The 25,584-nt window shown below is 41.5% G+C and overlaps 1 protein-coding gene across 2 annotated transcripts in view; it reads right to left on the bottom strand.

Annotated features, from left to right (window-relative positions):
* The window catches only part of LOC119461011 (brefeldin A-inhibited guanine nucleotide-exchange protein 3), a 106,993-nt gene that overhangs the window by 74,808 nt on the left and 6,601 nt on the right, over positions 1-25,584 (bottom strand). For both annotated transcript variants that reach the window (XM_037722181.2, XM_037722182.2), the window contains exons 5-18: positions 25,153-25,359; positions 22,264-22,300; positions 18,860-18,932; positions 18,659-18,766; positions 17,612-17,773; positions 13,751-13,883; positions 10,537-10,634; positions 9,907-10,091; positions 8,631-9,100; positions 7,757-8,036; positions 6,148-6,329; positions 3,578-3,740; positions 1,728-1,835; positions 956-1,174 (exon numbers count right to left, since the gene is read on the bottom strand). In XM_037722181.2, the coding sequence (XP_037578109.1) occupies positions 956-1,174; positions 1,728-1,835; positions 3,578-3,740; positions 6,148-6,329; positions 7,757-8,036; positions 8,631-9,100; positions 9,907-10,091; positions 10,537-10,634; positions 13,751-13,883; positions 17,612-17,773; positions 18,659-18,766; positions 18,860-18,932; positions 22,264-22,300; positions 25,153-25,359 (2,425 nt within the window). The remainder of the gene's footprint in view (positions 1-955; positions 1,175-1,727; positions 1,836-3,577; positions 3,741-6,147; positions 6,330-7,756; positions 8,037-8,630; positions 9,101-9,906; positions 10,092-10,536; positions 10,635-13,750; positions 13,884-17,611; positions 17,774-18,658; positions 18,767-18,859; positions 18,933-22,263; positions 22,301-25,152; positions 25,360-25,584) is intronic.

Genomic DNA, 25,584 nt, shown 5'->3' with positions numbered 1-25,584 from the left:
GTTGTTCTCTGCGAGCCGCAGTGCGCTCAGCCAGTGGACTCGTTGCGGCCCCCCATGGCGGCCGCGATATATACACTATGTAGCAGACCGCAGCTACATGCAACTATAGTCGGTATGCGAAGTGTTTGCTTTGCATGACAGGTCTTGAGTGCACGCTCGCGCTCATATGCTCCAGTCTGGCCATGCTAAGTGGTGTGGACCGGCTTTGTCCTTCACCAGCTTGACCGACGGATAGTAGCCACGCCAACCTGCACATTTTGATACTATATCGATAGCTCAATACGAAGGGAAGTCTGCCAAGGCACATTGCCAGGAATGGCCAGGAGTGTGTGAGCACTGGCAAGCATGCCTGCGGGCTGACCTTATGTTTCGAGTTATTCGAAGACAGCTGAGTGTTCAAAACTAATTGAAATTAGCGAGACCCAATGGCTAATGACACCAATAAGTAGCCTGACCAACGCTTAGTTCTTACGTGGGCGGCTGCAGCCGAGCGTGAGCAGCCGATAGTCGGCTTCTTCCAAAAGTACATCATTCTTATCGAAATTTTAAAGCAGATTTTCGCTTACTCCAGCCTGTTTATAGAACTGCGTCAATAAACATACACAGTAACAGTAGGAAGAAGCACACTGATCCAAACGTCCTTCTTGATTGAGGCCAGCTATTGGCCAATATCAGCCGCGTATGGGAATCTGGTGTATTATGAAATAAAGCAGCCCGAAAAAAGTGAGGAGAAGGCTTCAGTTGAAAAGGGAGCAATTGAGAAAAAGATGACTTCGCGCTCTGCTTGTGAGCTCTACGCGCCTCGCATGACTGTGAAATTTGGCTGAGATATTCACAGCAGCGTATGCTGTCCGCAGACTATTTTTTAACCAAGACCCGGGAGTCGTTCAGGACTCCTTTAAAGCCCATCAATTTTTATTAGTCCAAGGTCTCAATGCAAGGAACAAAATCTCACCAAGGACGTTGCAGAGCTTGGCAGCACACTGCAGCCCATCAAGGCAGTTGGCCACAGCTTCCCGGGCTTTTCGATGGTCTTCCTTGGCACCATCCGTGCCCAACAAGAGGCCCAAAGAGCTTGCAATGCCACAGGAGTTGGTGCCATTAAGGAGCACCGACAGAACTTCCAGCATAGTGTCCCAGCACGCAGTCAGCACGTGGCGGGCAAACTTCATGCCTACAATAAAGCCGTCACAAAAGAACCAGATCATGTGCCCTCAGATGGGACTAGTACCAATGGTTTGCTGACATGAATGACCTCATTCACGGAAGAGGTGATGGCACACTTCTAGTGGCAGTTACAATGCACTTTGCTCATTTAACTCTTTCAGGATATGAGTGCTTTGAGAAAAAGTTGGCCTGATGCAATCCTCGCTAAGAGATCTTGCTCCATGGTAATGTTCACTTGTGGAAATTCGAATATGACATTGCAGTAACATAGCATGAACTTCTGCAAGAATATCTGGAACTACCACCTAAATTTAGGCTACATATGCAAGACAGCACAACTTATCTAATTCAAAAGCCAACAAATTCCACTGGTTGTTTGTAAGCACACACAGTGTGAGTCCCTTGTGCAATGATTCAAACTATAAAAATGTGTTATTTACGCAAACTTCTAAATAGATCGCATTTCTCACATGTATCTTTGTCTCATGTCAGAAGAAAGAAGGTTTTTTATTTCAGAGGTTCCTTTAAGTCATCTGTTCGAGGTTAGCCAAGCCACTTACCAGCCAGCATGTGAGGTGTAAACACCACATTGGTGGCAGCCCTCTCAAGTCTTCGATAATCTGAGAGTTGACGCGAACCTAACTGATCACTTCCCAGGCCATCTACATCTGAAAAAAGAAAGCAATACAGCCTTCACTACCAGTGGCTAGATAGATTCTGACATTGCAAACCTGACAATGACATGGTACTTTTAATAATAGCAAGCATCAGTTGATGGGCTACCGGCTTTTAATGTGCAGTTTCTGCATATAGGATATCAATGATGTGGTTCTTGGTATTGACAAAAGGCTTGAAGAAAGCCTAAGTGAAGCCTTGCTAATGCAACCATATCTTTTGAAATATCATAATTTATTTGCTGATTTGCACATCTGATACCCCCAATCGTATGCTTGCTTTCGTTTATTGTTTAACTAGGACACACCTGCAAAACAACATCTTCTGGATTATTCTTCATATCTGTCATTAATGAGCATTGTAGCCATGACTTGGGAAGGAACCGTTACTTCTAATACGGTGCCACAAATCTAAGCTTTTGTAATGATTTTTGCCATAACATACACGTAAAATGGTGCATAAAATGAACTGGACACATGAGTCATATAGTGATGAAACAGAGTGGTTTATTAAAGAACATACTACTTTTTTATAGATAAATGAAAGGAAAGATATTCATAAGCACAATTTCTGCAAATTCTCTAATCGCCAGGTATGAAAAACCATGCTCCTGAACTTCTGGTTTTAGTATCCATGTGAAAAAATACAAAAGAAGTAAGAAGTAACATGCAATGTGCCAAGTTTAAAATGTCATGAGTAACAACAAACTTTGCCTTATATGTGACCATGACTTGCGATAGCGTTACACGTAGAACATGGAGCAGGTGATAGGCAAACATCTACTAAAACATTGTGATCATCATCATCAGCCTATTTATGTCCACTGCAGGCCAAAAGACTCTCCTACCAATCTCCAATTACCCCTGTCTAGCACCAGCTGATTAATATCTTATACCTGGGGCACAATGTGTAGGGCAAATAACCGGTGGTCTATTACAGTTACAGAATGATTGCCAAGGGAAGGGAAGCGTAGTCGAGGAGGGCAGAGAAGTAGGTGCTGTGAGGAAATTAGAAAATTTGAAGGCATGAGACGGAATCAACTACTAAAACACTACAAATCATAACATTCATAAAATTTGATGTTAAGACGTGTTAGTTCTACCCACATCGACAGCCTCAGAGAACAAAACAGTAAGGTATATTGTCAAAGGCTGTCTGAAATAATGCTGCCAATTCCTAAATTCTTTCTTCTTTCTTCATGGACTAGATGTTTTTGGTTTTTTAAGCTGACAACAGTGCAAAATGTGCTTGTGTGCATCACTTTCAGTCTACAACATCTTTAGCCTGAATCAGACCCAGAAGCTGAGAATGCCTGAAAGTACTGGTGGGCAGGCAAGAAGCATCACCAGCATCCAAGGTAAATGTAGAAGCCGTCCAAGTGCCTAGATACTAGAGAACGGCCCCCATGAACACAATTGGTGCTTTTAGCACCATTGGTGGTGGTGAACAGGTGAACTGATATCAATGCTGTGTGTATGGTTTACCTAATCACTTACACTGGCAATAATTGCTATAGCAAATTCATAGCATTTGATGCATGTCAGTGCTCTGAATAAAACTTTTATATTTATCAATGCGTTATACGGGACTGATGAATCCACCAGCAGTAGCTGCTTTTACAGTTTGACCCCAATCTCAGATATAGCCTGTACTCTGCAAATAATGTCCTGGGAGCAAATGTAGCTATGAGAACACAGAAATAAAAAAGAAGTGAGTACAAGGCATAAGTGCTAACCTGTGAGCAAGTTGATGAGTGCAAGGTTTGTCTTAGAATCAGGTTCATATCCAGCTTCACACAGCAAGCTTCTAGCAAGCACTTGCTGATACAGCTCTGACAGCCACGTTGCTGAGAGATACACCAGCACGCCACTTCCGTGCACCTCGTCCACAAACTTTTCCTGCACATGAGATATTTGGTTAACAGCTTAACACAAAAAAAAAAAAAATTTAAAAGCTTACAAAAATTGCAGCTCTGTGTGATGGCATACAGCAGCATACAATACAAAACAGTACATGTGTTGTGTGCGTTTCTGAAAGACATTAAAACACGTTAACATTTCTTAGCTCATTCCTCAGTTTTGCGCCAATGGCGCCGTCCACTGCGAGAGAGGTGAGGGAGGAGTGTTCAGTGATGTGACGCAAATCAGCGAAAGGCAGCATGCCATTGTTGTCATAGAGTCGTCATAACGTTGTCGTCATCCCATTGTCCCCATGTCGTCGTTGTTGTGCTGTCATCAATATACCACAACTATCATTTAAGAACCATCATTGTGTTATCATCATACAGTCGTCGTATCACGAAGGAGGAATCACATCGGTGGAACAACAAAGGCAGCTTCATTGTTTCATCGATGTTATTACTTCCATCACTCCCTCATAATCATGCTATCATCATTCAATTGTGACTATGACGCCGTTGTCATACCATCGTCGTGATGCATTCATTGTCACACCTTCATGATGCAATCATGGTCATTCAATCATCATCATTCCAACTTCATCATCCAATTCTCATCACACCATCATCGTCACACTGTCGTCGTAATGCCATCGTCGTCACACAGTCGTCATCAAACAGGCGTCACACCCTCGTCGTTATACAGAAATTGTCACGTTGTCGTCGTCATACACCTATCATCATCCCATTATCACCATGCTGTCATCGTTATACCATCATCATCATTTCAGAACCATCACTGCGCCATTGCCATACAGTCATCATCATGCATTCGTTGTCATACCATCATCGTAATGCCATTCTAGTCGTTCCACTTTCGTCATACACTCTTCGTCATCCCGTTGTCCTCATGCCGTTGTCGTAACACTGTCATCATTATACCATCAACATCATTTTATAATCGTCACACCATTGTTGTCATAACACCTTCGGCTGTGTCAGTGTATCCTTAGAAAGCCAGTGAACACTTGAGCATCGCAGAGGAGAATAATAGTTTGACGAGAAGTTTATAAAACATCTTTTACATTTAAATCTCATGGAGGAAGCAGGACTTTCAGGAACTAACATGACTCGAGATCGGAAGCAAAATTGCCTAGCCTGCACCACAGCTAAAGCCATTAATGCTACCACTTTTAAGAGCCCTGTTTTTTTTTGGTTTTTTTTTTTGTGCACAGGTAAAGGAACAAAGCATGCGGTCATTTGTGCCTTACACTTGGCATGACCCTCTATTGCATGACCTTACACTTGGCATCACCCTCTATTGCATGACATCTCTCAGAGTTCGTACTATCGGTGCAGTGGTAGCATTCTCCACTAACAGATAAAGCCACTGCCCTATCAGTGAAGAGATTACTCTCCTTCTGCTTTTACCAGAGGCAGCGCTTAATCGTGACTGCTTACAAAATCCTCCCAGTAGCCACTGTGCTTACTCTTGCATAAGATGAAGTAAAATAGGTGGAAGGAGCTTCTAAAATTGAAGGAAAAGGCGAGCAGCCTTCAACACAATTGTAGGCTCCCTCCTGCAAGTGCAGATGTAAGAGATGGCTCAGATTTTTTTACAGTAATGCTTGGTAACTAGACAAGCTTATTGACAATGTTCAACGTGTTTTGTGGTGGTCCCTTTAACCCCTTTCATGCCAAGGACGAGTCTCACTCGTCCATGCATTTTATTGAGTGCCGCAGACGAGTGGCAGTCATTTTATCATTTTGGTATGAAATGTGCACTATTAAATGGCATCAGCTTTTCAGAAAACAAATTTTTTGAGTGGCTGCAGAAAAACACTAAGCCTGGATCCACGAGGTTTTAAATATGCAAGCGCGGAATGAGCTGGCAGCAGCAACGACGGCCATCTTTTTCAATGCAGGAAAAGCCACCACATGTAAACAATTAGACCTGTAAAACGCTAGCAAATTGCATTGGGAGCTTCAACTTAGTTAATGACGACTGCGAGAAAGATTTACAGCATCTGGCAGCCTCTGTCACTTGAACGCGGCTCGAGGAAAGTGCTTCACTGTCAACAACTCTTTGACTTCCTTTCCTTGCCATGCCCGCAATAACACATCGTACAGAGGCCAACAAAAACACACTTGACTTCTGTTCTATGAGATATGATTTAAGCATCATATAGACTGTTTCTGTGGTCTGGCCTATCTGCAACTGGAAAACATAAAAAAAAAATCTTACAGTAAAAGACATACAGATATAATGAAAGAACTGTTTGATATTGCAATAATGAAAGCTGCAAGAATCAGCTATAAAAAAATTTGGAAAATTTTGGTGGTTTTCTGGAAAAAAAAATGTTGGCGTGGAAATGGTTAAAGGAAAAACAAAATTGCAAGTTACCGACCTCTGTCAATGGCACTTCCCCGGTGAGCTTCTTGCGGTATCCACTGTGAATGAGCTTTAGGTCCAACAGGAGGGCAGAGTAGGTTGCCAGGTAGATGCCATCAGCATTAACAATTGTGATATGCTGTGGCGCGCTCTCGAGTTCAGCGCCAGTGTGTTGTTGCTGCTGTTGTTGCCAGAGGGCTGAACAAAAATGCAAGAAGATATGTCATAAGGCTTTACAGGCAATTTGCGAAGCACAGTGCACTGCCCACTGTTAAAAAAAAAAATCATTCAATACAGTATCTCAGCACAACAAAACTGAGAAATTTTCTTGCCTACATACTTTAGCCATAATTCAGACATAAGCACAAAGACAGGCTTCTCTGTTCAATAGTTGTGTCTTTCCTCACACTTTTTTTTTTTTTGCTAGCTTTTTTCGAACTATTTCCCATTATTTACTGCTCGTCATGTACAGCAGATGTCAGAAGTTCATGGGGCGCAGATTCAACGAATAATCTCAATTACTGTTGGGCTTGAGTATGCAGCACCTAAATGAATGGAAGGCTGTGTTGGTTGTATACATAATAACCACAGACTGCAACTCTGAATTCCAGAATATGTGCCCACGCTCCCTGGAAATTCCGCTTTTTCATCAATACTGCAACCCAGCAACTTTGAATTTCAACAATACTTTCTTGACATTCCACAGCTTTATACATTTGAAGACTCTGCAGACAGTCATTATCACTATAGGACGACTTCTGTGTTCATTAAGTTAATATAAACTGGCTGCTACACAATGTTTATAATGATCAGTCACATTGCAAGAAGAATCCGGGGTGAAGCAGAAACATGTAAATAGGTACATGTAAATACAGCATTCCTGTGACAAAGTGAAAAGAAAAAGGCATAATGCACATGGAAATACCACATGTGCTAAGGCTGAGTTCTGGAATACTAATCACATTAGCACATACTTTTGCTTTTCTGTGAAAGAATATCCAGCATAATGTCTATGGCACCTATCTCGTTAATACACTTGGCCACAGGCGTATGCACTGGGGCAACAAATGGGGCGATGGAACCCCTGCCTCAAAGTTGCCAAACAGGGCAGACTGCCTGTCTCTGGTATCCTGCACAGCTTACAGATGTCTATGAAACTAAATCTGAAGGAGTATCACGTGCATAGGTGAAGTTAATGGCACTGAATAATGAGCCCAAATTTCTAATTTCTCTATTATGATGAAATGTTCTTGAACGTCTCCATTTGATACACTTCGTAACTATGCAGCTACCTAGTCATGAGCCAACATGAGCCACTGGAGGCAATAAAGGACAGGCATCTGCAGGAAATCACCCACAGTGATTGCCCATGAGCACATCTATGCACTTGATGGTGACAGGACATGAAAATGATGATGGAAAGCGTGCCTGCTGTTAAATATCTTTCATGCCACCATCTACTGATATCTGAGCTCTACCAGCACAGGATAAAATAGATATTCCAAAAAACGACTGCCCCAGCATAAGGTCCTTAATCAGCTCAAGCTATCCTATACCCCAAACTTCTGTGTTCTTGAATGCAAACATCTTGCTTTCAGCAATTAGAGAAACGTAGCAGCACTCGCCTTCTGCGTAGTCACTGGCAAACTGCTGCAGCTCCTGGTCAGCCTCAATGGAGCTGAGAATGTGCAGAAGTCGCGGCAGAAAGGAGGCCAAGTGAGTGACAAAGTCCCTGGCTGTATTGCGCTCTCGCTCCGCAAACTCGTTGTTAGATTCGAAGAACTTCTCCAGCCGGTCTCGCTCGCTTTCGTTTGCATCTTTCATCAAGGTCTTTGCTGCTCTCTCCATTGCAGAAGTTCTTGCTTCAGCTGAGATGTCCGTTTCTTCTTCCAATGGCTTCTCAGCCTGCACATTCAATAATTTCAGGATGATGTCAGTCTGCTGTTGGTTACTCAAAACATATTGCAAAAAAGCTACCAACACACACTTTATTGCACACAAGTCAGTGGTAAAAATACTAAATTTTCTTGATTTTCCAGATTTGTTACGAACCTGCAAACAAAAACTGCAACAAAATTTTTATGCATAAATGCATAATTGCCACCATGTTTCCTCCTTCTTATTTTCTCTCTCTCTCTCTCTCTCTCTGTGTGTGTGTGTGTGTGTGTGTGTGTGTGTGTGTGTGTGTGTGTGTGTGAGTGTGAGTGTGTGTGTGTGTGTGTGTGTGTGTGTGTGTGTGTGTGTGTGTGTGTGTGTGTGTGTGTGTGTGTGTGTGTGTGTGTGTAAGGGGGGGGGGGGCATATTGCTGTTCAAAATGGCTGCAACTCGTCACAATGAAACTTCCAAATGTAAATTCAATGTACTTTTTACAGTGGTTCTTTGTTTTAAGTGACATTGCTAAAGCCCAAATATAGATAGAAATAGGTCATGAGACTTTACAACTGCCAGTGTCATAAATCATCACCAGATTATGAAAGGTACAAAAACCTCAATACTCACCAAGTCAGTGTCATAAAGGCTTTCATCTGCAAACTCTGACACTTCATCACCTTGGCTGTATTCTATAAAGCTGCCACTTTGAAGCTCCTCATCTGCCAAACTACTCTCTTCCGGAGTGACTGCCACATGCTTCCTAGCATCTCCCTCTTCTCTTTCTGGTAGACAAGTCCCAGGATCGAGATGCTCTTCTTTCGTTTCATCGATACCTTCGCACTCAACGGGCAGCTGCTCAAGAGCCTCAACATCAAATGCTTCTGACGCTTCAAGAGCTTCTTCCACGAGCGAGTGCTTCGGTGAACCCTGGATATCTTCCAAGTGGACATCAGAGCTTTGGCTAATGTTTGTCTGGTGCAAAATTTGGGCTTCTTCAACCACAGGTGCAGTTTCAGTTTCCCCACTTTTGATGTGCGTCTGTTGCCAACCATTTCGAATGCCACCTCGAGCTGACTTTTCGTACAAGAATGATGCACCTGCAAGTAAAAAAAAGAAGAAAAAAAGCGTGCTTCTGTAAGGTGCTTGTGCAAAACATGGCATACAAAATTGAGACTGAGAAGTCAGAAGCATCGATCACAGTCATTTAGAATGAAACAATGTTTAAATGCTAGTCAAACCTTGTTATAATGAAGTCTCATCGAACATGCAAATACCTTTGTTATATCCAAAGCTTCATTATTTAAATGTTTATTATATTGAGTTTCAACAGTATACAATAACACACCTAAGTTTTGGATGAAAGGTTCTCCAAGTACAAACAATATCAGCAATACCTCAATTTGATTTGAGGTGCCTTGCCAAAACACACACGGGATGTATGGATTATTTGACTAACGGTGGTTTCAGAGCAGGCAACAACATTATAGAAATGTTATTTGGCCCCCATTTTGTATACTGTCTCCTATTCCTAAATTCGAGCACTATTTAGTAAAACTGCCTTGGCTGTCAGTTACCAATTTGATTGCAGTTTCGAAGATTTCAAACTCGCACACGTCATGGATTATTGCCTCAATAATTTAGTCTTAATAAAATACTTGGACAATAAAATAACACATTCACTTCACAGGAGACTTGACGGTAAAGATTTAAAATACCATATTGACACTCTGGAAAATTGCCAACTTTTTCAGAAGTCGGCACTTACAGAAGTGCACTAATGTTTCAGAAATCAAAACAAAAGTCCCCAAGCTTTTCACCTTAGCAGGAAATAAGGCTTAACAAACTTTGTCCCACTGCAATTCTACCCAACATGACTCTTTCAGTACGGCACAGCTGCACTCACCGACATAATCTGAACTCTGCAATGTCGGGAAGGTGGAGTTCAGACGATCTGCCATCTGGTCCGAAATTTTGGAGCCCGAAACCAGGGTTTCCAAACTCGACAGTAGTGCCACCACACATTCAACGCTGATGTAGCAGACACTGGGTTCATTGCTGTGGCAGCACTCTCCAAGCCCATCAACAACGCTGCATGGACAACATTATGCAGCTTGACAAAGTGGCAAGGCAAGGAACACACAAGGCAACATTTGGGCATGACACTATTATCACTTAGTATCTAAAATGAAAAACTGTGTAACAAAAGCTATACACGGACACAGGGTGAATGACTTGTGTTGGGCATTAGTACACATTGTCGGGTGAGTTGGTGCGAGTTGTATGACATATGACAGCTTCAGAGCAACATAGACTAAAACATAACATCAACGACAGCCTTACATTTCATCAATCGTGGGGATATGGCGGTTCTTACTTTTTCATTTACTCTCCTCACCTGTAGCCTAGGTTAGCTAGTTTCTGCTACCTCAGTGAATTTGTGACTACTTTTCGAGTTGTACTATCACCTGTACTATAGAAGTTGGTTTAGGCTATTGCCTAAAACAATAGGCTGAATATGCACCAGATTGCTTACATTTTCAGCAAGTCTAGGCTGCTCAACCGTGGGTTTTTGGTGTCTTCCCACAAAGGAGGTCCAGCAAACTGCAGCAACTGCTCTGGGTTCTTCAGCATCTGCAAATGTAGAATACAGTTAAACCTGTTTATAACGAACCTCCATATAACGAATTCCTGGATAAAACGAAGTTTTTCTATTCCCCACTGTTACTCCATAGAAGCACATGTATTTGAGACCTCTACATAACGAAATGGCAGTGGGAGACCCCCTCGAAATAACGGATTTTCCCCGCCGACAACCTAGAGATTTCGCCCCAAATTTTGTCATTTTTGCGCGAGCAGCAACCGGAAGCACCTTTTCCACCACGACGTGCTTGGCGCACTCGAATTCACGATGACTGCGAGGCGAGAGCGAGCGCACGTGTGCTTGCATGCGAGCGTGCGCAAGGCAGGCCTGCATCCCTCGACCCGGCGATCTTGCCGTCGCGGGCGTGACCTTTCCCCCTCCCTTCATTCAAACCTGATCCCGCCGCTTGCTGCAGCTGGCCTAGCCCGCCAAGCCGGCACTCTCCTTTTCGAGTTGATGTTGCCGAAGGAAAAAAAAACTTTTTTTTTTTTTCAACGCACTGGCAGCGCCACTCTTTGGTTACTGCGCATGTCTCTGCACTTCACTTCACTAACCTGACACTAGGTGACACTATACAACGCTACGACGCCATCGTTTCGCTCGCTCTTTGTTTTATGACGCCTCGCGCTTGTGCGAAACGATGTGTGCTTAGGCATTAGTCTACCAATGTAGTTAAAAGCGAATGTTTAGAAGTTTATACGGCCGATAAAACTACTATCCTTACTTTGTATAGCTGTCTGCTAATTTGCTGTAGCAATCGATGCTTCGCCTTTCAGGCGAAACTGGCACGTTTTTGTTCATCGCAACTTTAGTGTATTGGGAGTAAATCTTGAGCGATAGATTTATTTCTGTATGAAAGCATGAGGTGCGCAGTACTCTAAAGGATTTTTTTTTTCTCTCTTTTGGTCACGGAAAATGGGTGCACGTTACAATCGAGGGTGCGTTAGAATCGAGTAACTACGGTAAGCGTTTCTTTTTCAAATTTTCGTGCCGAACCTGCATATAACGAAATCCTCTTTATAACGAAGTTTTTTGGGAATTTGGGAATTTTGTTATATCCAGGTTCAACTGCATTTAGTAGGCACGTTACTTGCAATAAAACAACTTACATGAAATAAGGAAAATGCACTGCAAAACGAGAAGAGATAATGTAAGAAATCAATGAAACAAAGACAGTTTTGATGCTCCCCCGCCTCTGTCTTGTCCCAAAAGAAACGTGTGCACGTAACATTTTTTATGTTTGTGCAGGTGTCATATTCACCGTTTTAAACCGGCTGCCTTGAGCTTGTCCTGAGCCTACCAAGCCGATTTCACTTACATTCCATAAATTGGTAATTTTCACTCTCTCCCTGATACTATACGTATACAGAAGGGATGGTTTTAATGATGCGATAGTATACACAAGGGTCAAAGTGTGCTAGTCTGTGGTTCCTTTAAAGTTGTGGAAGACAATAGTCAGCTATTAGGTTTTTTTTTTCTTCTGGATTGTTCCTCACCCCCTGCCCGTCCCCTTTTTTATGCATGTGGGTTCAGCAGACATTGTTTGGTACAGATGAGCCAGTTCCTCGTCATTGCTTCTGTCTGAGTCATAATTTATCAAGAGTTCATTCATTTCTTCATCTTTAAAAGCTTGAACCATCTGACCACCCTGGCTCATCATGGCTGCACTGTCGAGATAAAAGGATAGAGCACTGTAACATGTGCTTTACATGCAGTCAAAAATTTAACCTACGAGTTCCACATGCTTAGCTCACCTCTCTATGAGATGGCGCAATGAGTCTACAATGTTGCTTTTTGTATGAATTGCTTCAAGAGAGCTAATCATCATCATCAGCCTATATTTATGTCCACTGCAGGACGAAGACCTCTCCCTGCGATCTCCAATTACCCCTGTGTTGCGCTAGCTGATCTCAACATGCACCTGCAAATTTCCTAACTTCATCACCCCACCTACTTTTCTGGAGTCCTCACCTGCACTTCCCTTCTCTTGGTATCTATTCTATAACTCTTATGGTCCACCGGTTATCTATCCTTCGCATTACATGGCCTGCCCAGCTCTATTTCTTTCTCTTAATGTCAGCTAGAATATCGGCTATCCCCGTTTGCTCTCTGATCCACACCGCTCTCTTCCTGTCTCTTAACATGAGGCCTAACATTTTTCATTCCATGGCTCTTTGTAAGGTCCTTAACTTGTTCTCGAGCTTCTTTGTTAACCTCCAAGTTTCTGCTCGATATGTTAGCACCAGGAGAATGCAATGATTGTACACTTTTCTTTTCAACAACAGTGGTAATCTCCCAGTCAGGATTTGGTAATGCCTGCCATATGCACTGCAGCCCAATTTTATTCTTCTATAAATTTCTTTCTCGTGATCGGGGTCCCCTGTGAGTAATTGACCTAGATAAACATACTCCTTTACAGACTCTAGAGGCTGGCTGTCGATCCTGAATTCTTGTTCCTTTGCCACATTATCTTTGTCTTCTGCTTATTAATCTTCAACCCCACTCTTACACTTTCTTGGTATAGGTCCTCAATCATTTGCTGTAATTCGTCCCCATTGTTGCTGAATAGGACAGTGTCATCTGCAAACCGAAGGTTGCTGAGATATTCGCCGTTGATTCTCACTCCTAAGCCTTCCCAGTCTAAGAGCTTGAATACTTCTTCTAAGCATGCAGTGAATAGCATTGCAGAGATTGTGTCTCCTTGTCTGACTCCTTTCTTGATAGGTAACTTTCTACTTTTATTGTGGAAAACCAAGGTAGCTGTCGAATCCTGGTAGATATTTTCCAAGATATTCACGTATGCCTCCTGTACTCCTTGATTACGCAATGCCTCTATGACTGCTGGTATCTCTACTGAATCAAATGCCTTTTCATTATCTATGAAAACCATATAAAGAGGTTGATTGTACTCCACAGATTTCTTGATTACCTGATTGACGACATGGATATGATCCATCGTAGAATATCCCTAATGAGAGCACTTAAAACACCAAACAAGTGTTGTTGGGAGTAGCAAGAGGTGCTTGGGGATTAGTTCTCCTAGTTCTCCTAGTGGCAGCGTGAGGGTTAAAGATGCCATGGAAAAGATTGCTGCCGATGAAATCACCTGCTTGACAAACTTGAGTGGCTCGAGACAGTGCTGGGGCAAAGGGTAAAGCAACATCCTGTGAAACAAAGATCCCAAAACAGGTCGCAAGGTTCCAACCTCACCCACGATGGTCACCAACTCCAGGGCAATGCTGCAAAGTGAAAGTAGAGGAAAAATACACAATGACTTAAGTTACAGCAACTATTAGCTACAAATCAACAACCCTCATAGTACTGGACTGTGAAATTGATTATAGAGTGCAAGACTTAACACCTTTGCGTACACCAGACTTTACCTTTTCAGTGCCACTGACGTACCAGTATGTCCTCTACTCTCTCCAGTCGTATGTGTGTAGTAACATGATGTTGGCGAGCTCTGAGGTGGTTCTGCCATTTCTTGTATATTTCTAGAAGCATATTTTCTCATCTCTCTGAGTTCACTCAGTCGGGCTTTTTGTTGGCGTGCTGTGAAACACTATGCTTCGTGGCGTGGTTGCACCGTATGAAGAGTGCATCGGTCGATCGGAGGGGTGGCTCCTGGACCTTGTGCGTCACTACCATGGCAATTTTCTATTCAAATATTAGTGCTGTACAGAACGTTTTATCTTTTTTCTTTACCTTGACACGGTGGCGCTATTGCGGAAGTGTGTGTGGCATAACGAAACTAGGTAGGAGATAGAAAATGAAGCTAGGAATGTGAGGACCATACTACAAGTGAATTCGCCGTTATTCGTGTCATTTCTTTTCCTACCGAATAGCTGAAAATAAACCACTGTGTTCGTTTTATAATATTAGAGAAAAAACATTATGGCAGAACCTACCTTATGATGACACAATGTATCGCTGAAGTCAAGTTTACTTAAAACCTGTAGTGGTCATTCTGAGACTTTCATTGCTTCAGCTATATGCAGCATACACTGCCTCCGGTATCAGCCCACTTTGGTATAGCACTCGCTTGCCAATGTCACCCATGCGCATGACGGCGTGATGACGACTGTATGATGATGGCGGAGTGACAACGATGGAATGACAAAGAAGGAATGTTGCCGATGGAACGACATAAGCAGTATGTCAATGGCGTTCTGATGACACTGAGATGACTATTCTGAAATGATAATGATAATGGTATAATGACGACAGTGGGATGGCGACGAATGTATGACGACAACCAGACGATGAAGTAGGAATGACGACAACATGACAACGAATGCATGACAGTGATGGCATGACAACTGTAGGATAATTACAATTAAAAGATTACAGCATGATTACGCTAGAATGACGGAGAAGAAATGACGTCAGTGGAATGACAAAGGCAGTATGTCAATGGCATGACAATGGTATGAGGACAATGGGATGACAACGAGTGTATGACAACGATAGCACTATGACTACAACAGCATCACAACTTTGAGCACATAACTAGTGGCCCATGCTATTGGACAACTTAGGCCACTGGGTCGGTGTAGAAGGCGTGACGATGACAGCATGATAAGAGTCAGATGACGCAGCTGGAATGACGACAACGGAACAACCACGACCGAGTCACGACCATAAGCAAATATCTAGTGGCGTGTACTGGTAAGGAAAGAGCGTTCGCTCTTTCCTTTTCCTGGGCGAGGGCGTTCCAAAGACTATAAAGATGCCCCTGCCAACAGCCTTCAGCACAAGTAAGAGTGTGTGTCGCTCTCCGTCACAAAGCTTGTAGAGCTGACTACTCCGTAGTGATGTAATTAAACGTCTTTGTAATTCGTTACGTCAATCGTTTCACCTCTCTGCCTGGGCCCCTCCCTGCCCGTCAAGCTCCAGACCGCTAGGCTCACACTACCTCCATGATCCTGGGTGTCGTTAAGGGCCCCGTGTCACAGAAAATCCGGTGTCGGCGTCAGCACTGTAGTCAGAGTTGGTGTCCCAGTAGCAAAATTTGCTGTATATATTCTATACGACAATAAAGTTCTTCTATTACTTAAGTCGCTCATACCTTGTTTTTCATTCTTTACAAAGTTATTCCTCATAATTTTGAGAATGACAGCCCACAAACAAATGTTGTGAAACAAAACACCGACAGCGCATGCCTTTTATGTTAAATGTTATCAGAGTAAAATATTAAAAGTACGAAACAATAACAGACGATCAGCCCATGCAAGAGGCCGCGTTTCTACCAGAAAGCTCGCCTTCGTGCATAGCATTTGCCACCAGTGTTTCCCGGTAAACATTACGTTTACATAAGCTACAAGTAGCCGGGAAGCATGAGAAGCAGTCAGGGATCTTTGAATGCTATTGCATTCCCCTTTTAAAGGAGAAGCTTAAGTGTCCTACAAATTCTTTAACACTACATAGACAGATGGATAGGCTCAAAACAGCTGAAGTAGGCAACGAATGCTAATCACCTTAAAAGCCTGGCACTGAAAGGGATTTTACACATCAGAGCCATATGGCATTTACCCTGAGGCACATAATCTGCACTCAACAATTCTCATATTTAGTTAAAGATAAAGGGCAATAAAATTTGGGACTGTTTAAAGCCAAGTTTCAGGTAGCATGGATATAGATAGAGCAGCCTCCGTGCAAAATCTTAAATTTTAAATATGAGAAGATGCATCATGTTTTTGCATCACGTTTCTGATATTGAAATTGAAAAAATGCCATTACCGTTTGTTGAAAGTGATGCATGACTCAGAATGTGCTAACTTTTATAGAATGCACGGCTCCCTGGCATGACCTCTGAGATTAGGAGATGCCCTGGTACGCTTAAAAATCTCGAAGCTGACATGCTGAGATTTATATTTATCCACTAAACACCAGGTGTATGCATGGTCTGCTCAGATGTTATTTAACGACTGATAACAAAACAACTATACAATTACCAGCCCTGCAGCTTAGCCAAGATTGCTTCAATAGTATATATTACTCATTTAAGCAAATTTAGCTAAAGTGAAATTTTTTGCAGTTGTCATTTAAGCACCACTTCCAGCTTTGCTGCATCCTACCATTGTTGTGTCGTTAAATGGAATAAGGGCCAAAAGAAACGATGCGGACAGAACAAACTCTGTCCACGTCATCTGTCCTGTCTACATTGTTTCTTTCCACCCTTATTCCGCTCAACAACACATTGATGCACACACTGGCCCAACAGTCAACGGTTCTGAACCTACCATTTCTTTGGCTTCAAGACCCTGTGGATGGCAATGTCGCCTCCCCCCTACCCCCAATGAAGGGGATGCAACTCCACACAAATCCTTACTTTTACTACCAATCTGCTGTTTTGCATTAGGAAAAGATGACTGATTAAGAAACATGACAGCACAAGCCTTCACAGAGTTCACAGTGGCATTTTTTTTTTTAGCTAATGTTGAATTAAGACATGAACTCGCAGGTCTCCTTTGAATTATATGGGTCAATACCATGGGTCAATACCAGTTAAAGAGAGTCAAATCATTACTAGCAATACCAAAACAGCCTTAATATTGACATCTGCTGCTGAGCACGAGGTAGCGGGTTCGACTCCTGGCCAATGCACTTCTGTAGATTTAGGTGCACATTAAAAAACCACAGGTGGCCAAAATTATTTTGGTACCTTCCACTACAGTGTCTCTCATAGCATCAGTGTTGCTTTGGGACATTAAACTAGTTGAATGAGCGAAACAATGAATTGATAGAATTGTTGATTTATTGATCAATCAATCAATCATGAAGCCTAAACATTTATGATCTTGCAGAAATATGCATATCATTTCATAATTTTCAGCCTTTCAAGCATAGAAAGCCTCCCATCTAAGCTCAAGTGAATAGCAATACACATTACAATGATTTATCAATTGAACATTTAACTAAGCACTTGGAAGTCATGCAGAGAAAAGTCTGGTACAGTGATGCTCACCCATAGACAAGCCTTGCCTCTTCGGCGTGGTATGAGGGTGCGGTACTGAGGCAGCCTGATCCCCTGCCCATTTCACCTTTTTCAAAGCGCTGTGCCGACACTACATTCTTGTCCTTCAGTGGTGAACCAAGGCAACCCACTAGCCTTGGGCACAGCTGCTGCCTGAAAATGAGAAAGCATATGAAAGCTCTGCCTTATTATAGCAGAATGAAAGAACAAGAAAAAAAGAAACTGATTTAGGTTCCAAGATTTTGTAATTGCAAAACTGAATTTTGTGAAGTCACCAGCTTTCAGATATTAAAATTGAACAGGAAGGTAGAGAAAAAGGAGCAATGGAGTCAACGAGAAAAAAAAGAAAATAAGAATGAGTATGTCAGAAAAAGCAAGTGACAGTAAACAATTATATCTAAAATCTAAAATTTCAATTGTTATAGACATGCACATGTGTGTGCGTGTAAACACCCATGGACAATGGACACACAAAGATACTTTTTAAACAGAGTTTCAATCAGTATACATTTTAGTGTTGCTATCATGTTTTAGCACTATCATTTCAACATTGGTGCTGTGATACAAAACCTTGGTCAAATCACAAACAGCAGCCTTGGTGGCAATATCTTGCGACACTCTGATGAACCAAAGTGCATGGGACTTCTATTGCCTTCTTTGGCTGTCTTAGAAACTGTCCATATCAAGGTATTGCAGGAACACCAAATCAATCAATCAATCAATCAATCAATCAAATTCACTGCAAAAATACCCGACACAATCACTATTCCGTTTAAAGTCCCTAATATTATTATAAATTTCCCCAACCAGAAGGTTCGCACAACTGAAGATCATTCCAGATCATCATGGTTTGAACATAGCATCACAAGGTATCAGTGCTACCAGGACTGCTGTTTAAGTTTCTGTCTCAACAATCAGCTAAAAGAGTAATGCTAAAACATATATACGTACTGGCTAAAACTAACATAACAAGGCTGAATAAAATTAATTACGTCATGCACTGGTGAAACCTAAGATCCACAAGGATGTATCGCTTACCAAACAAAGTCTAGAAAAGGCTGACTTTTCCTGGCTTGTCCTCTCAGAGAGCTCAGACCTGTCTGAATACAGTGCAGTAGCAGTGGAGCTGTTGAGCTGGCACCATTCCTAAAGAAAAAGTCAAATGCAAAGATGTAAGCAAGCACGGCATGGCTAACAGTGTCACATAAAATGCTATGACAAAGTTGAACCATTTATCACCGTTTGTCTTCTTTCAGCTTTTCACAGAGGAAAAGGAACAGAGGCACGACTTCATCAAATGGAGAAATATGGCCTGAAAAAACAAGCAAACAAGGGGATGTTACAAACGCACCAAGTTCCAGCATAGAGTTTAAAGAGAGACAGAGTGAAATCGTTCACAATTAACACACCAAAATGTAAGATGTAATAATAGCTTTGAGCACAATTTGCCATGTTTTATCTTTAAACTATTCTTGTTTATAAAACCTCCCTTGAAGCTCAGCTGTCATTTTTATAAACTGCAGGTTTGTATATACATACTTAGACATACAAGTTATTATAGGCTCTCCAACTGCTTTAAAAAAAAAAGGAGAGCTATATGAACAGATGAACTATTTACAAAAGATATAAAAGTCCGAACTTATGGTAGTCCTAAATGTCATAGTTAAAACAATGCTGATCAGAGATGAGAAATGTCAGCCACATAGGTGATGTTGCTTGAATAGAAAACACTTTTGAGCAACAAGATGGCGAGACGAGTCAATTGGCTAAAGTTCATGTTGCATAGATCTTAAAGTGCACCGGCACACAGACAAAATGTTACAGTGCTGTCCTGCCTGCTTTTCTGTAACCTTTTGTCTGCGTGCTGGTGCACTTCAAGATCTGCTCAACATGAACTTTGAAGCATCTGTAAATAGCCTACTTTAATACCACAATGCCCATCGTCACTGTATTTTTATTTTAAACTGAGCACATACATTTTTAAGGGTGTTCTGCAATTCCTGCCTCGACTTATTAAATGGTTGTCAATAATGACAAAAAAAAACAACTATTAATCTGTTTGCATAGATACAGAACTCTTGACTACTGCACTCAAAAAGGCAAGCTTGCTTGCTGCTCACACAACCCCACAAATTTTTAAGACAAAAAGAAGAACAAGCAAACAAGCATGTTCTGTGGCGATAAAATCTTTCTAAGCCCCCACTGTTCATTAGCAAAAATATTGTTAAAATGCCACTATTGTTACATTCTAGGCACTATTGCAGCGCATAAGCATTCAGTTACACTAAACTTAACAAACATGTTCTGCTTTCTTTAACAATCAGCCAAAAAGTCATATATACAAAGGAAGTACGGAACAGAAAATAAAAAGGAAAGGGAGACATTTTTACATAAGTTTGCAACTTCTGATTTACTACACTCAGGCTCTTGCTCCCCCCTTTAAAAGTTTTGTTGGCTAAATTATTTCACCCATAATATTATCAAACGTGAATGCATGTTATGAGCTCATTTGTGAAATGACCATTAACAACACAAAAATTATTTCATACATGCAGGGGGCTTCTTGATGCCGGGGATACCTTCATAGAGTTACAATTCTTTAAACACTTGTTTTAACTGAAGAGGTTCATGATGCAACACAACTCCATACGAAACAAATCTAGGCATGCTGCCGTAGTACAACGAACACCACATGCTTTTATCTGCCACAGTAATCTAGTAGCTTAAGTGTTCTACTTGCTTCATACAAAAGTTCACATTCCCTTCAAAGCTGAGATGGCTGCATTCTGATGAAGAAAAGTGGAAACGCATCAGTATACTATGATGTTGGAGTCTGATAAAGGACGTAACATAGCCAAAATAAATCCGGGGCACTCTGCTGTCGCATTACTCACAACGAATGTGCAACGTTTGGACACTGAATGCCACCAACTAAACAAACAATTAGTGCATGCTTCCTTGCTACCATGTAAAGAAAGAATACTATATCCTAATGGGGAGCTCGATACTTCACAATCTTAAAGGGGCCCTGAAACACTTTTTGAACATGGTAAGAAAATATTGCCAATCAGTTAATGAGGCTCCTGTGAGCATGCGAGCCAAATATTACAATGCATGTAGCAGGGAATTTACAATCTCGTGTCAAAAGTAGTGAAAAATTGCTTTCTCTCGCTCCTGCAATGTCATCAAGAAGCCTCATCTACAACACATACTGGCTGATTTCGTGATGATGAGAACCTTCTCAGTAATACAACTAATGCTCAATTGAGTTGAATAAATAAAATAATATATGTCTGCAATCGTCTGCAATCTCAAAAAGACAGGAAAGCCATTTCAGCTTTGCACAGCCAGTCCAAACACGATATTTGCGCGTTGCTGCGTTTGCTGCGTGTGGCCTCCGAGATGAAAAACGTAATGTAGATACTATGGCCACTAGCCGTCTCACGTTCAACCTTTGGGCGGGGCCAGCTAGATATTGCTCCCTTGCGCCCCATTGCTGTCTCTCCTACGTAGCTTCCAGCGCACTAGTGGAAATGAAAGGAGAGAGAAAGCTGCTGATTGGTCCAATAACTATGTCAAACTTCGATGTGCTTGAAGGATTCAAAAATCTTTGCAACAGGAGATTCATGAGATGACGTAATATAATAGTGACATCATTTTACGATTAATTAGAAAAGTGTTCCAGGACCCCTTCAAGTATCTGGAGTTTATTACTTTGATATTATTTAGGAAAGTGGAGGATTCAATGTAATAACTTGAGAAGGTTGTCAGTAATGTCAAAAACAGTAACTCCTATCCATAATAACCTACAAGTGAAAGAAGGCTTTTCACGGGCCGCAACGGCCGTATTTTGATGGGGAACAAATGGAAGAACACTTTAATGTGCAAGGTGTGCATTAAAGAACCTAGGCAGTAATTAATTTGGAGCCCTCCACTACAATCTCTCATAGCCCTTGTTGATTTGAGATTATAAACCATATATATTAACAAACAAACAAACAAATAAACAAATAAACAAACAAACAAACACCCGTCGGGGTGACTCAGTCTGCTAAGGCGTTGCGCTGCTGAGCACGAGGTCGCGGGATCGAATCCCGGCCGCGTGCCGCATTTCGATTTAGGCGAAATGCAAAAACGCCTGTGTACTTGTGTTGTAGTGCACATTAAAGAACCCCAGGTGCTCAAAATTAATCTGGAGCCCTCCACTACGGCGCGCCTCATAATCAGAACTGGTCTTGGCACGTAAAACCCCAGAAAAAAGAACAAACAAACAAACCAATGAATTATTCAAGGCTTGTGTAGTCAATTGGCTGTCTTCCACAGAAGCTAAATGATTGCCTACTTTGCAGGACCGATTCCTTGGCTCGCTAATTTATCCTAGCGGAGGTTTTTCTCAAGAACAGTTGTTACATTCAGACATGTTTATAATAGTGGTTACTTTCACAAAGCAGGCAGGAAGGTCACAAGTTGAAGCAAATGGAAGAAAAAAAAGGAAGAAAAACACCACATGCATTTAGTGCAGTAGAAAGCCGGGCTGTCATGCTTGCAAAATAAACGAAGAAAGGTTCTAACCAGACATGGAAAGGTGTTAGAGGTAGGTTATAATATGATGAGACATTGAAAGCAACAGCAACAACACAAACCTTCATTATAGGGATCGCATCCTTCGTCCACACTTTTCTGTTTTGGGATGTGGTGTTAGTGAGTGAGTTGCAAAAAAATGACATGTTAGCAAGGCAGACAGTTAACATCATGCAATCCCAGTACATATACAGAATTTTGCAAGTAGGAAAAGAAGCTCAAAACTTCCTGTTAAAAGGAAGCCTCAAGGCAGTATTTATTGCAGCCAGAGTGACACATGATGGCCCTGATAATTTTTCCACATTTGTTTAATGCCAAGGGATGAGTTTGTTACTGAGATGACTGCAAGTGAGGAGCCTATGCATAGGTTGGGCTTAAAGATTTTGGTATTCATTATTTGGAAAACTTTGCACATTTTACCTCAATTTTTATGAAAGCCTATGCTTTTATTTTAGTGATTATTTTTTTCATACTAATACTTCATGCCATTCCTTGGTGGTTATTTGGATTACCTGTTTTCTGAGTAATATCAACTCAACACAACATGCTGTCACCCCTGGTGGCTCTTTTTTTTTTTATTCGACGAGAATCGCTGTGTTCATGAACAATGCACAAAAACTGTGGTAGGGGCATCGATGCCGCCACACATAAAACTCTGGTATGTGTTACTAACCATAAAATTCATGCATTTCCTTTTGTGGCAACACCCACAAACTTATTATCTCCTTAAACACGGCTGATGATGGAATTTATCATCGCAACGAGCGTCCTCTGGTGTTGATGATGAGTTAACGTGTCGTGAACTCTCCACATTTTCGCACATGTGCATATGTGCAGTTTTTTTGAAATTGTGACACATAACTATAATACAGAATGAATTTTGCTAGTATTTTTCACCATGGCCAGTAAAAATGTAATAGGCAATCCTGGTATCCTATATTTTTGAAAAAAAATTAGGGCAGAATATGCAGGTCTAAAGAAATTTCACACTTTAAAAATTTTTTCAGAAAACTGTCACGGCAGTAAAGGGGTTAATGATTAGTTCGTTACATTAATGAGTAATATCACTGATAATTATATTAAATATGAGAAAATTTACTGTTAGTTCAGAGAGAGGGTTACAAGCTGCTAAGCATGCTGTTGCGGGATCAAATCCCGATGGGGGTGAGATGCAAAAAACGTGCGTGCACCGTGCATTGGGCACATGTTAAAGAACCCCAGGTGGTCAAAATTAATCTGGAGTCCCTTAATACCGTGTGCCTCATAATCAGATCGTCGGTCTGGCACGTAAAACCCCAGAATAAAATTTTTTTTTTACAAGCCCTCCTACTAGAGTTGATAAGAAATTTACTTTATTTCACTTGGTTTTTGCCCATATCACCACCACATTAAAGAGTAACATTACCAGGTATCACTTTCCTGCATTAGTGCTTATTCCTTGCCAATTCTGCGATCATCTACGATACCACCATGCTATGAAACTTCAAATTTGCATGATTGCCAAGTAGTATGTCTTGTACACCTCTCTTCTGTCATGCCATATTCCCATCAAATACTGATCTTCTCTTAGCTAAAATCGAATTGCAGAAATCATTGTAAATCATTCAATTCTAAAACATTAAAAAAATAACCTACTATTTTTGCATATTTCGGTCAGTTCCTTAAAAGCTTCTGAAAGCTCCTAGGCTTAGTCAGCTAGCTTCTAAATGCAACCTAGTATGTACTAGTTTCATACCTATCAACCTGTGAATTCTCAAATTCTTAAAAATCTCTTGGCTACAACACAAGAAGGGAATAGGGGAAAAATAGAATTATCTTTTTTCAGAGTCTGGCCTGAAGACACATCTCTTGTGGGATACATGTGCATTTTGTTAACGATGATTTACCTCTAGATGCTGCACACAAGCAGCAGAAAACTTGCAACAGCCCAGACTGACAAGCAACACTGTTTTTACATCAGAGAGACTTGTTCAGCGACTCGCCGATTTTGCCTGCTTGAGGAAACTGTCAAAAGAAACTTGCTCCAAGCAGGTACCCCTTTGGTGTCCCTTAAGAAATCAGACTTCTAAATGTGTGGTCCGAGATCGATGAGTAAACTTTTTCGTCAACAGGATTTATATTCCATAAAGCCTGGCGAAGGCCTTAGTAAAATCATAGAAAAAGCTTGAATTTGTGAACTTTATGTAAAATTCAGGGGAGTTGGTAGGTATCTAATTTTGTTTTGATGAACAATTAGCTAGCGCCAAAGAGATGTGGTCAAAATTCACGATGTCATGGAAAGTCACGGCAAGAATTTTAAAGTTATATCACTACCTGTCTGACCTTCATTCTCATGTTCGTCCTGGCTTGCGATGTTTCCATTCATAACAAGACTCAATTCGATTTGTATTCAGTTTGTATTCGGAGTGTATGATTTGTTAAGGTGGAAAGGCAAACTGCCATGAAACTTGAGACGGCATAAAAAGCCTACTTTCAGATAGCATATATGCACAGCAGCCCACGAGCAAAAATATGAGTTGGTGCATCACGAAAGGCTCATAAAAAGTGACGCTTTTGAGAGACTGAAACTAAAAACAGTGGTGCCATTACTGCTTGCCAGAAATGATGCAGAATCTGGAACCAGAATAGGTGCCTGGGCATGACCTCAGAGTACATATTACTAGTTCACAGTACATACTACTAACTTTTAACCAATTTAGCCAAAAGTGAAATTTCATTGCAATCGGCCTTTACCTTATCATTTATTTCATTTAATTTCTCCTTAAAGGCCCGGAGGCAATACAAAAGAGTGGGGGGGCTTCATTCCTTGTGACGTTATCAGAACATAAAGATCCCTTGTGCTTGTGCACTCTTCTAAATGATGCTGCCATGGGATTGCATAGTGGGTAAACACAGTACCATACGGTGTACTCTTTCCAGCCTTTTGTAAACAAAGCATGCCATCATCTCACCCTCTCCTCCTCGTCTGCTGCATCATCTGCGGCAGACTCAAAGAGGAAGGAGACGTAGCCCTGCACGCTCTGGCTGGCCGAAGCCACAGCGGCAGACTTGGTTCCAGCAGAGCCGTGGTTGTAGATGTCCAGGCACAGTGTGACAATCGAGAAGACTGCATTTTGCGAGAGGCACCAATTCTGAAGGCAGCAGCACTGTAGGATGACCTGCAAGAATGTTTCCAGTGTGATTGAGTGATGATTAAGATTGCACGAGATGACGCCAAAGCCTTTCAAAACGTTCAAGAACAGGGAATGGTTGGATGTATACTTGTAATGAGTACTGATGTATTAGGAGAAAATTACTGATATCAGCAAAGAATTGAATACCCGAAAGAAACATGGACACAAAAAGGAAAGGGGGAAAGTCCTCATCAGGCATTACTTCCTTTT

The sequence above is a fragment of the Dermacentor silvarum genome, chromosome 8 (genome assembly GCF_013339745.2).
Source record: "Dermacentor silvarum isolate Dsil-2018 chromosome 8, BIME_Dsil_1.4, whole genome shotgun sequence".
Taxonomy (NCBI): Eukaryota; Metazoa; Arthropoda; class Arachnida; order Ixodida; family Ixodidae; genus Dermacentor; species Dermacentor silvarum.
This window is presented reverse-complemented; position numbering and strand designations above follow the sequence as displayed.